The following is a 13,732-nucleotide window of genomic DNA, read 5'->3' as shown; positions in this document are numbered from 1 at the left end:
TTACCCCCCCCATTATACTTACCTTTCAGCAGTCCTGCGGCGAGTCTCCCTGTTCGGTCTCGGTGCCGGCTTGTAATGCTCAGCATTACAAGTCGGCACCGAGACCGAACAGGGAGACTCGCCACAGAGGAGAGAGAGAGAGGGGCGCCGAGCGGGTACTGACAGCTTTGTAAGCGAAAACCACTCGGTGCCCCTTTCTCTCTCTTTCGCTTTAAAAACAAAAGGGCTTGGGGCGGCAAAGTGCCGCCCCTTCAAAAGTGCCGCCTGGAGCGGTTGCCCCACTTGGCTCCATTGTCGGGCCGGCCCTGACCTTTAGAGACCAAGGTGATAGAAAAGGGAAAGGACATTGCACTGGGGGAGGGAGTGGAAGGTGACCAAATGTCCTAACTGATTTGCCATGTGCTCTGCAGAGAAGAATCTCTATTAATGTTTGAGACCATTTTAAGATCTTGTATAGAGAGGCTTTGCCCATTGGATCGCTGCATCATAACACCATTACACTTCATTGGCATACAGTTGGTTGTCAATCATGCCTTCCTTTTTACACTCCTTAAAAGCCGAGTTTATAGTAGTTTGCTGGTCTGGAGTATTCAAGTGTCAGGCTCGTCATCTCAGCCCTTACTGGATGTTGGAGTCCAGAGCGCAGGAGAGTAAGAACGCACACACAGCGATAGAAACACACTTCAAAATGAGACACAAGCAGAATGTTTGGTTATAGGTATATTAAACAAGGCAAGGCAGACATCTCACCATAAGCAGCAGAGTACGAGGCATATCATGCATACAGACTGCTGGGGAGTATGAAGGTAGAAAAGTCCAGGTAAGTATTTGGTCTGGGTCTGGGACAGGTAGCAAGCAAAAAGGGGAAATCCAGTAGGCAGACCAGGTCAAACAGGTAACAGGCTGGCAAAAGGGTAAATCCAAAAGGTAGTCGGGGTCAAAAAGGTTACAGGTGGGCAGGTAAATCCATAACACAGATCCAGAGTCTGGCATGAACTGTGGATCCAAAGCACTTAATGAATTCACAACGTAGTTACTAGGAGGCAGGAATATAAAACCTGTTCATTAGGTCAGAAGTGAATGGTCTAGGCTTCAGGTGAGGGAGGCAGGGTAATAAAGCCTGCTGCCCAGGTCAGGTGTGGCAATAGCATAGGCTTCAGGTGACGAAGGCATAGATACAGCATAACCAAACACAGCTGAACATAAATACCAGAACATTGATTATATACATAGCCAGACATGCATATATGGTACAGGATGCCACAAAGGACAGGCAACAAGACAAGGAACAAAGGGGATGGTGTGAGGAGCTGAGATCCTCAGATGTATAAGGGAAAGAGGGCAAAGGTACATAAAATACAGACACAAATAAACAAGACAGCAGGCTGTGGAGAGGCGTTCAACTCCAGGCAGACCTCTTAAAGGGGCGGCCACACCTGGCAGTTTGCAGGGCTGGGGCTGAATCCTGACATCAAGTGTGTGTCAACACTATGCCAAAGTGGAAAGACATCAGCAGTCATCTAAGAAATGCAATTGTTGCTGCGCATCAATCTGGGAAAAAATATTCAAAAGTGTAAAACATTCAAGACAGTTGCCAAGCTTCATAGTAGTGGACATACCAGTAAATCCACCTCAAGGTCAGACTGTGCAGTGTATAGCAAAAAAGCCAAGAGTTACATCTCAAACGCTACAGGCCACAGTTAGCATGTTGGATGTTAAATTCATGACAGTAAAATTAGAAAAAAACTGAATAAGTCTGGTTTGTTTCGAAGGGTTGCTAAGAGAAAGCCTCTTCTCTCTAAAAAGAACATGGCTTAGGTTTGCAAAGTTGCATCTGAACAAACACAAGGCTTCTGGAACAATGTCCTTTGGATAGACGAGACCAAAGTGGAGATGTTTAACCATAAAGCACACTGCCTCGTTTTGCGAAACCAAACACAGCGTATCAGCACAAACACCTCATACCAACTGTCAAGCACGGTGGTGGATGGGTGATAATTTGGGCTTGTTTTGCAGCTACAGGACCTGGGAACCTTGCAGTCATTGAGTTGACCGTGAACTCCTCTGTATACCAAAGTATAAGTCAAGTGTGAGGCCATCTGTCCGACAGCTTGGCTGAAATTGGGTCATGCAACAGATAACAATAATCCCAAGCACACCAGCAAATCTACAATAGAATACATGAAAAATGAAAGAATCAAGGCTGCAATGGCCCAGTCAAAGTCCAGACCTCAACCCAATTGAAATGCTATGGCGTGCATAAACAAATGTCCGCAAATCTCAATGAACTGAAGCAACGTTGTAAAGAAGAGTGGGACAAAATTCCTCCAAAACTAGTGCTGCTAAAATTGGTTCTAATTAGTTTTTCACACATGACTTCTTCATTTTAGCTTTATTTTTATTGAATAAATCATGAGACAGTGTAAAATGTTATGTGTTGTTGTTCAAATGAGGTTGTATTTACCTAGTTTAGACCTGCTAAGAAACAGATGATTGTTTGTCAGGCTCACGGCCCCACAAGCACGCCACGCAGGGAGTCCTTACCTCCTGGAGCTGTCCCCCCTTCCTCAGGGACCCGACAGGGGTCGGCCCCACCACGTCCTAGGCCGCATCCCTGGCCTCGAGTGCCTTGCGGTACAGCTGGCAGGGTGTGTGTCTGGGCATCTGCTGCGGGGTCTTCATTGGAGGGTGCTGGGGAGTTCGTGCCCTAGCATAGCACTAGCCTAGCTAGTGCCATAGCAATCTAGTGGGGGAGGAGCCAGATGATGCAGAGGGGCGGGTCCGGGATCTGTATATAGCTGCTAAGGATTTCCCATTCCTTAGTGTATATCTCTCTTGTGTCCGGTTTTCAGTATTGCATGCTCTCCTGGTTTTTGAACTCGGCTTGTCTACTGGATTCTCCTACTCTCTCCTGACATGACCTTAACTTGATTTCTCGTATTATTATTATTATACTTTATTTATAAAGCGGTGACAGATTCCGCAGCACTGTACAAATACAGCAATTGAGATACAGATACAAGAGGAATGAAGGGCCCTGTTCCCGCAGGAACTTACAATCTAGGTATTGCTCCTCTGCTGCCTGACCCAACCTTCTGGATTGCCTTCGACTACACTTTTGCCTGAACACTTTTTGCTCAAGCACCCTGCCATTGGTCTCCAGCGCATCCCAGCTAAGAACCTACATTGTTATGTCCTGATATGTAAAACCATACACAGAGTGTACTGTGTTTGGTTGTATAAATGTAGGTTTCCCTTGGTAAGATGCAAGGTGTTTATTAGGGGTGCAACTAACGATTGTTTTTATAATCGATTAGTTGGCCAATTATTTTTAGGTTAATCGATTAATCGGATAAAAAAATAAATGTACATTTTTCGTTTATTTAAAATAAATGGATGTTAAAAACAAACCGTTTTATTGTTTTTATTTTCCAACCTGCCCCCCCAGTTATGCACATCCCTGCCCAGAGATATGCCACTCTGCCCCCCCAAATATGCTGTATATCCCCTATAAGCTTTACACCCCCCTGATATGCCTTATATCCCCAGATATGTCCCTGTGCCCCCCAGATATGCCTTATACTCCCTATATGCCATAGTGTCCTCTGCTATTCCTTATACCCCCTATATGCCACTGTGCCCCCCCCCCAGATATACCTTATACCCCAGAGTTCAGAGGCATTAAGAGGAAGCAAGTGCAGCCTAGCAAATGGTAAAACCATGCAGGTAGGCCAAAGCCCTGACACGGGTAAGCAGCTAATAGGAGAGGTGGAAACATTGACACATAAGCACTGGGTTTGGAGAGGGGTCAACAAGGCCGACTATGGACCCAGGCCTTGTAAAGACTTCCCCAATTAATGTACGGTAATTATTTATGTCTCATGTTATTCTGTCCTTCCCCGGATATTGTGTTGCAGGATTTCTGACATGGTAATTAGATCCTGTGATATTTGTCTTGCCCCTTTTCTTACTTGTATATATAGTTCTGTATTTGGTTTAAATAAAGGATTTCAATAGAGTTCCGTCTTGTTATTGGAGTAAGCCTCGTTGCTGCCCTTGTCAGGGCGGTAAAGCGCTGTATTTCTATGCTTCTGTATGCTACAGTGCCGCAGAGGTTCCTGAAGAGCTATGTTTCCTGCTGTCTTCGATGCTAGTCCTGCCTGACGGTTGAAGTTCCGGTTTCCCGGTGGCCATCGGGAGAAGGAAGGATCGTCTGGCGGGTGTACCCAGTCGGGGTATAGGTTGTTCCCGTCACACATCCCCATTGTGAAAAATGGTGGTGGCTCATTGATTATTTTGGAGATGCGTGAGCTCTAAAAGTACAGGGAACATTGTTGGCAAGATGAATGCAGCATGTTATCAGAAAATACTGGAAGACAATTTGCATTCTTCTACAAGAAAGCTGCGCATGGGACGCTCTTGGACTTTTCAGCATGACAACCCTAAGCACAAGGCCAAGTAGAAAAAGGTAAAGGCTCTGGAGTGGCCATCACGGCCTCCTAACCTTAATATCACCGAGCCGCTCTGGGGAGATCTCAAACGTGTGGTTTATGCAAGATGACCTGGAGTCATTTTTCCATGATGAATGGGCAGCAATACCACCTGCAAGAATTTGGGGCCTCATTACAAAAGACTGCATCCTGTTATTGATGCTAAAGGGGGCATTACACAGTATTAAATACCAAGGGTATGCAGATATTTGAACAGGGTTCGTTTCATTTTTTTTCTTTTTTGCCATGTTTTGTTTTATGATTGTGCCATTCTGTTATGGGATTCATATTCAACTGTATAAGAAATAAAAGAAATGTGTTTTCCTGTTTACTACTATTCCATTTTTACCAAACATTGATTAGACTCTCTTGTATGTTCAGTAAATAAACCTTAGTAGACTTGTAATTTTATACTTTCATTTGAAGCTTTAACTACATAAAAAACAAACTGAAATGTTTTTGTATCTATGTAAACCGCCTATCAGTGTAGAAAAGGTGTGATCCCCACCGACTCGTATATAAAAGTCTTCCCACAGTCTGCTGCTTCCCGAATTTCACTCTTCCTCAGAGTGCAATAGTGTAAATGTGTCCAAAATGGGAGCGCAATAACAAAGGAAAAATCAAAATAGCGTGATATTGTCAGATGTGTGACTATACGTGTAAAATGTGTAAGTTACACTCACACTTTGAAACATCAGGCCTATCTGGTGATTCTTTAAAAAGGTTCTTTTATTCTTCACAGAAATCTAAAATGGTGAAACAGACCCCAATGGTGAAAGTACCTCTGCAATAGGAGACACAATAAAGAAATGCACTTACAATTTGGGTTAAGCGCAAAGGCACAGACTTTTTCTCCTGAGGAAGCCAATTGGCGAAACGTGTAGAGAATAAGTTTATTCAAACGTTTTAATCTTTTTTTAAATCTTTGTACCGGACCAGCAGTGGACTCTGAGGACCAAAAGACATTCTACAGGGTTATTGCCTTTGCGCTTAACCCAAATTGTAAGTGCATTTCTTTATTGTGTCTCCTATTGCAGAGGTACTTTCACCATTGCGGTCTGTTTCACCATTTTAGATTTCTGTGAAGAATAAAATAACCTTTTTAAAGAATCGCCAGATGGGCCTGATATTTCTATTCAAAGTGTGAGTGTAACTTACACATTTTACACGTATAGTCACACATCTGACAATATCACACTATTTTGATTTTTCCTTTTTTCCTTTGTTATTGCGCTCCCATTTTGGACACATAACCGCCTATCAGTGCCTGATATTGACAACATGGCTATTTATCATGCTTCTCTGCTAGTGGTATTGCCTTAAAGTTTTTTTTAACCAAGTATGTATTTTACATCTTAAATGCAGGCAACTGAGCAGATCTCTCAAGAGAATAGTGGAGGTATGTCGTTGTTTCTGTTTCCATCTTTTTTTCCTTCTTTTGTTTAAATTTGTTTAATTACTGTTACTGGTAGCATTACTTTGATAAGCTTAAACAATATATTACCATATTGGCTCGGATATAGGCCGCACCCCAAAAGTTTGGTGCTTTTTTAAAGAAAAAGTTTTTTTCTTTAAAAAAGCACCAAAAAAACATGCTGCCACTCTGTCTCCCCCCCCCCCGAGATATGCTGCCACTGTCCCCCCCCGAGATATGCTGCCACTGCCCTCCTCCCCCCTCGAGATATGCTGCCACTGTCTTCCTCCTCCCCCCCCCCCCCCGAGCTTATGTGCCGGCACCGGAAGTTGTATACGCGTATTGCGTAGATGTCCCCCGCCGGCCCCGCAAGACACCCGGCAGCCGGTGACCATCCGCACGATGCGCTTAGACAACCTCTTGTGCCGGCACCCCCCCCCCCCCCCCGTGGGAAGTGCCGGCAGTGGAGGCTGTCTAAGAGTATCGGGGAGTAGGATGCAGGTCCCCTGCACCGCTGCGGGGGATCTGTATCCTAACCCCGCTGCCTGCCCGGCGCCCGGGACTGCATGTCCCGGGTGTCGGGCGCTAGACCCCGAATATAGGCCGCACCCCCACTTTAAAGACTTAAAGTGGGGGGAAAAGGTGCAGCCTATATTCGAGCCAATACGGTATATGTAGAGAAAGGCATTTGCATATTCCTTACGGATCAAAACAGCAAACCATCTTTATGTAGCTTACGTATGCTGTGTTTTTATTTGTCTTAATTGTCCCCTTTACAGGTGCTCGTGCAGCTAGTGTTATCATTGCACTGACTGATGGAGAACTTCAGCAAACTCAGTTTTACTACGCAGAACAGGAGGTCTGTCCGCTCACTGTATACATTCGTATGATTTGATTGTATTTATCCAAGCAAAATTATAATATGATAAATATATTTTACCAATGTTATACATTGAGAATAAAAATGTTTCACTAATGCCTAATGTGAGTACGTATTTAGCACAAAGAAAACATGTATTTCTTATATGCATGTTAGGTGAGAGGGTAGGCGCTAAGCTTATCTGACCAAGGTTTTTTTTATTGAACATGTAAAGTTATTATATGCATTAAAATTCATACAATGAATGCCATGTCCCTTCATGACAGAGATAATAGAGCATTATAGGCACTGATATAATTTATTTTATGTAATTAAAAATAAATTTGCAAAGAGAGTGGTCTTTTATGCATTTCTCTAGCCCTAACTTGAACCCAGGAATGAAATTGTATAGATTAAAATTTTTTTTTTATATATATATATATATATATATATATATATATATATATTTGCATCCTTAAATTTATCTTTTCACCATAGGCTGAGAGAGCGCGACATTTTGGTGCTGTTGTTTACTGTGTAGGAGTGAAGGATTTTAATGAGACACAGGTAAATGTACAATATATGTGTTTTAAATTACAGTAAATTATAGTATGATTTGTGTATCATGGTTTAATTGAAGACGCTGTCAGTTTAGCATACTTGAGAGTCTAGGAATTAATATGATAAAAAGGTTTTGTACAGTGTTAGCCGTTGAGAAAACAGGAGAAAAATATAGTTAAAATGATACCATTTATTGGCTAACAGAGTTTAATTGCGAGCTTTCAAGACCAAGTTGTTAGGTCCCTTCCTCAGGCATTAATTAAGCTAACACAGAATTAATATTAAGCTAACACAGAATTAATTAAGCTAACACAGAACTAATATTACACACATAAATAAATTTATTTATGTGTGTAATATTAATTCTGTGTTAGCTTAATTAATGCCTGAGGAAGGGACCTAACAACTTGGTCTCAAAAGCTCGCAATTAAACTCTCAGTTAGCCAATAAATGGTATCATTTTAACTATATTTTTCTCCTGTTTTCTCAACGGCTAACACTGTACAAAACCTTTTTATCATTAATTCCTAGACTCTCAAGTATGCTAAAAGACAAGATGACTTGGGCTTTGTAGAACTCCAATGGGACAAAATGGAAACAGGAAAACTTGCAAACAAAATAAGCATAAGCATATCAATGTTGCGAGATCAGAGGAAATACAAGAAATACAGAAAAGTTTTGTTACATTTCTACATAACTATATATGCACATACACATTACAGTTAAAATATCATGATATTGAAACACTATGTTATAGAAAAGCACTTTTAAACTGACAACCATGATAAATTGTTTTGTATTTGATTTCTACAGCTCTCCACAATTGCTGACAGTATTGACCATGTGTTCCCAGTGATGGGTGGATTTCAGGCCTTGCAGGGTGTCATTGACTCGGTGAGTCTTTCAAAAGACAATATGGAGATGAGGTGGTACTTTTTTTTTTTTTTTAACGGGAGTGTGTCTGCAACTTAATTTGTGGTTATGCATAGGCAATCGTAATTTAGTTGGAAGTTTATAGGAGCAATAAAATGATTTTTTACAAATGTGTATGTGCAACCCTTCTTGTGCAAGACCAATTGAAATTATGCTTTACAACATACTTCTCTCAGCCAGCAGTAAGAGGCTTCTGAGAGGTAATGATTCAATATCCATTTAATTTGAAATTTAATGGAAGTGTATGTTAAACAATAGATATTAGAAATATGGTTAACATAGAGTTTTTTTTTTAAAGGACATTTGTAGTGGGGGAGGAAATGTTTCTTTAAATCCTTTTTGTATCCTTTGGGACCAAGGCTGTTTTAACACTTTTGCGGTGCTCGTGTTAGATGTAAATTTTCTCCTCAACCATTTAGTGTACCCACGCAAGTTATATATTGGTTTTTTTTCAGGAAGGGCTTTCTTCAGATACCATTTTTTGATCATATCTAATTTCCTATAAAAAATAATAAAATATAATGAAAAATTATTGATTTTATCCGAAAAATATTTTACTCATCCAAAAAAGCTAATGAAAAAAACCTGCTTAATAGATTCTACTATTTGTCCTGAGTTTAGAAATACCCACTGTTTTTTTTGCTTTTTTTCTATAAATTATTGGCATACCTGGGAACTTCTGGGCTCCGGCTACCCGGGGGAGTTCCCGCTGACTTCGGGGGAGTTCTTGCTGATGGCAGCGGGAAACACCCCCATTTAAATGGAAAAAAATGGGGGAGGGGTGGGGCGTGTCGCGACCCGGAGGATTCGGGTCTTGACAGTTCCCAGGTATGCTTATTGGGCAATAAGTACAAGTAGCGTTTTGCTATTTCAAAACCATTTTTTTCCAAATCTGGCCAATGCAATTTACCCCATCAAACCATATATTTTTTTAAACTAGACACCCAAAGGTATTTCAAATGCTAGTATTTTAACCATTTCCATGCGTGATATTCTACAACCAGCCTTTGCCAAAGTTTGTGGTAGCAATTTTTTTGTATTTTTTTCACATAACCCCTTCGCGACCTTTGCCGTCACGCAAAAACGGTCACTTAACGACCTTTGACGGTCCTGAACCGTCACTAAATTAAATAAGCTTAGAAAGTGATCAACGATCACTTTCTTTGCTTAAACGGCATTGCTGTAATGCCTCGATGTCCAGGCATTCAGTAACGCTAAGTTCGGCATCGGGGGCCATGTCTGGCCCCTCCCCGGGGCGTCAACATCCGCCATACATTGTATGGCGGCGGACGCTCGTTTTAAAAGTGTTTAGGAGGCGATCAACGATCGCCCCCAAAAGTAGCCTTTTACCAGCCAAAAAATCTGGCAAACCCATGCATGTGGGGTATCGGTGTACTCAGGAGATGTTTCTGAACACACATTGGGGTGTTGTTTGACAGTGAGATATACCAGAACCTGTATATCTATAACTAAAGTACAATTTGCATGAAAAAAAAAAAATAAAAAAAATGACTATTACAAAGTTTGACAAAGTGTGGTTGTATAATTGTTTTGATTGGTTTGACGGGGTTAAATTGAGTTAACCGGCTTCAAAGATGTTCCAAAGAGGAGATGGAGGCAGACTGACCAGATTTGTTAAAAAAGGTTTGGAAATCATAAAATGCTGCTTGTACTTATTGCCCTATAACTTACAAAAAAAACAGCAAAAAAACATAAAAACATTGGGTATTTCTAAACTCAGGACAAGTAGTAGAATCTATTTAGCTAGTTTTTTTTACTTGCTTTTTTAGGTGAGTAAAAGATTTTTCAAATAAAAGTCATAAAATGTGTTTTTCTTCAATTTTTCACCATGTTTTTTTTTTTTTTTTTATAGTAAATATAAATTATATATACATTATATATAAATAATATTGGTATCTGAAGAAAGCCCATCTTGTCCTAAAAAACAATATATAACTTGTGTGGGTACACTAAATGGGCGAGGAGAAAATTACAGCTGAACACAAGGGTACAAAAAGAAAACATGAGCCCGGTCCTTAAGGGGTTAAATTGTACTTCAGGTATAAAATAGCTCCAGGTATACATCACTAACAAACAACACCCCAATATGTGTTTACCAATATCTCCCGAGTACAGTGATACTGTGTCTGGGGGTTAAAAGGCCACATTTGGGAAGTGCGCTTCCCCCCCCCCCCCCATTTTGGTCAGTTTGTGCCTATGCCCTATCTTTGAACCCAGCCACTCGTATTTATCCCATTAAACCATTAATTTTTTTAATAATTAGAAACCCCTTGGGTATTTGAAATGCTTTTATTTTAACTCTTTCCATGTCAAGATTTTGGGGAAGATACACCGCAAATGTTAGCACTTGCTCATAATAATAAACTTTTAAAAATGTTATTTATTTTATTCTTTTTGGACTTTTTTTTTTTTTTTTTTTACATTTTCCTGGAACTGGATGGTTCCTCTGATGGTGACATCACTACCTAATTATTATTTATTTATTTATTTAGTATTTTACTAATCACATTGTGATTAGAAAGCTGGGCTCAGTTGACTTGTATGGTTGAATGCAGTACCTGTTTGGTTACTGGCACTAGCATCACAATGAGTTGCGGTGGCCATTTTGGTTATTGAAAGCAGCCATTTTGCACATGGCTGTTAAATCTTCACACACAGAGCCTGAGCTCAAACTCATCTGCTCAATCATGTAACTAAGTAACTTTGAACATAATTACCATAAAGCAGCACTAACCAGGGAATATTTCTGTTTATATAACATATGTATAACAGAAAAATATTGCTGAACAAATTTATAAAATATAAAATTATTTAAAATAAGTCCTTTAGGTGCAGTTGCAATTTTTGGAAGCGCAAAGTGGATGCAATGACAAGTTTTTTTTTTAATTATGGGAGCAGGGAAAATTTATGTGGGGGCAAGGTGGGGGCAATGGGAAGTCATTTTTTTATTTACCGCTGCACCCACTTTGCACCCATATTAAAGGATATAAAGAAACACTTTTTTCAGTTACAGTTGTCCTTTAAAGAACACATTTGCAAACCCATAGAAAATCCTTCCTAGTAGAACTTTGTTTAAGCAGGGTCAAGAATTACTTAATAGTCAGTCTTGTGTCGCATACAACCCCACATATTGCACAGTGCATATTAAAATGCTGTACTGTAAATACAACTGTACTGTATAATTTTATTTACGCTTACACAGTTCATGCTGAGCTCAACAGCAAAGCAGAGTGCACCGCGGCAGAGCAGGGAGACAGAGACCTTGCGCTCCCACCGCAGGACTTCTACAATGTAAAAGGGGGGAGAGGGTAGATAGTGAGGAGGGGTTAGATAGGAAGAAGGGGGTAGATAAGGAGAAGGGAGGGAGAAGGGGTAGATAGGGAGAAGGGGGTAGATGGGGTAGATAGGGAGAAAGGGTAGATAGTGAGAAAGGAGGGTAGCAAGATGTGACAGAACCCTCCATCACTGGGCCCCTGGAGAGGCCTGACTGCCAGCCTCCTCCCTATTGACTATGGGCCCTGACTTTGTAAAGACTTCTGTGGCTACCCCCAGCAGTATATCATCTCATCACTGGTTGAGGGGATTATCTCCAGCAGACAGCCAGGATCTGCGAGCAGGGAGTGACCGCCATTGTTTTAATTTAATATCAGACCCCATGGTGCATTATTATGTTGTCCCCTCCCCCCCAGTTCCACTACTACAGACATTTACCCCGGCCATCCCAGGAACTGGTTTTGGCCAGCAATAGAGGTTGGGACCCTATTGTATTGTTAATCCTGTTACTGCCCTGTTGTCTCTGGGAGGCAGATTAAGGGGGCGGTTTGTGTCCCAATATCTTGTTTTTATGTAAATGTGTGCTTTGCTGGATATATCCAGCCCTGTGTGTGAGAAATAAATCAGTCTTTGTTTTGGTTTTACCCTACACCGAGTCTCGGCTAGTGACTGGGAAACCAGGGAAAGTGTGTTGTCCCAGGCTAAGAGAGCACAAGTCAGCGGAGGTGGTCGGTCGGACTAGCCAGCTCCGTGACACAAGAATATTGAAATAAACAGTCAGAATGAGAGAGAGAGTGAATGGATTAATGTGTGGATGCATTGTGTGAATGAGTGAGAGAATAAGTGAAATAATGTGTGGATGAATTGTGTGAATGAGTGAGAGTATGAATTAATATGTGGATGAATTGTGTGAATGAGTGAGAGAAGCAATGAATTTGTGAGAATGCAATAATGAATAAGTGTAAATAATTTGTGTGAAAGGGTGAAAGAATAAATGATTGTGTGAATGAAAGTGAATTAGTGAGTGATTTTAAGTGTTTATGTGAATCATAGGTGTATAATTGATTTGTCAAAAAGGCAAAGACAGTATAAGCAGGGTGTTTAAGCATTGGGGACCAAGATGGCACAGGCAGGGTGTTTATGGGACAAAGATGGCGTACGCTTGGCTGTTTGGGGACAATGTTGACTCAAAGATGACACGTCCTATGTGTGTGTAATTTGGGTGCTGGTCAGGTTCTATGTGGCCAATGTGGACATCAGGGCTGGCTTTCGGGTGTGCGACCTATGATCTATGCCTGTAATTTAGGGGGTTTTATCTATACCTTTAATGCTGAGTTTTTATGGGAATTCCAATTGATCTATACCTGCAAAGCTGGGTTTTTGTGTTATTCTGTTAATCTTTATCTGCTATGCTATGTTTCCATACATTATTTGTGTTTACCTGCAAATACAGGATTTGTATGTCTTATTCAGTTTATCAATACCTGGAGTGCTGTTGCCATGCGTTGTTTATTTGATCTATACTTTCAGTGCTGAGTTTACATGTGATTTCCAGTTGATCTATACCTGCAATGCTGGGTTTGTGTGTTCACTTGATCTATACCTGCAATACTATGTTTCCATACATTATTTATTTATACCTGCAAATAAAGGATTTGTATGTCTTATTCAATTGATCAATACCTGTAATGTTGTTTCCATGTGTTTTTTATTTGATCTATAACTGAACTACAGGGAGTAAATAAAAAAGAGGTATGGTTTAGTGAATGAGGGGACAAAGGGACTCTGGGGATGATTACGGGGGAGAGGACCTCTCAATGTAACGGTGCAGTCAGACGGAGGGGAGACTGTACTGACTCTCATAGTCATCCCCTAATCTGCAGTCAGCGTGGCAAATATTTATTTTTGGTGTGGTAGCAGAGGGAGTGAATGCACGCTAGGGAGCGTGGAGCGGAGCCCAAGGAAATGCTTGGGTAAGGTCCAATTTTTCACTATAAAATATATTGGCAACAGGGTCTAATATATATTTGCAGCAGGGGCAAATATTTATATATATTGTGCGAGGTCAGGGATCACCCCTCGCTGAGGTCAAGGGACAAGTGCCCGTCTTCATTCAAACCAGGCAAACAGCAGAAAGTTCGTGCAATCTGACACAGGGTCAGGTTTATTAGAAAGTTTGCA

At 41.0% G+C, this 13,732-nt stretch overlaps 1 protein-coding gene across 1 annotated transcript in view; it reads left to right on the top strand.

Annotated features, from left to right (window-relative positions):
• LOC149280607 (anthrax toxin receptor 1-like) overlaps window positions 1–13,732 on the top strand; it is a 62,620-nt gene that overhangs the window by 14,568 nt on the left and 34,320 nt on the right. Inside the window, exons 5-8 of the mRNA XM_089500363.1 lie at window positions 5,856–5,883; window positions 6,684–6,763; window positions 7,262–7,330; window positions 8,138–8,218. Of these exons, the coding sequence (XP_089356489.1) occupies window positions 5,856–5,883; window positions 6,684–6,763; window positions 7,262–7,330; window positions 8,138–8,218 (258 nt within the window). The remainder of the gene's footprint in view (window positions 1–5,855; window positions 5,884–6,683; window positions 6,764–7,261; window positions 7,331–8,137; window positions 8,219–13,732) is intronic.

This window comes from Sceloporus occidentalis, unplaced genomic scaffold, assembly GCF_023333645.1.
Source record: "Sceloporus occidentalis isolate IW3139 unplaced genomic scaffold, rSceOcc1.0.p SCAF_152, whole genome shotgun sequence".
Taxonomy (NCBI): domain Eukaryota; kingdom Metazoa; phylum Chordata; class Lepidosauria; order Squamata; family Phrynosomatidae; genus Sceloporus; species Sceloporus occidentalis.
This window is presented reverse-complemented; position numbering and strand designations above follow the sequence as displayed.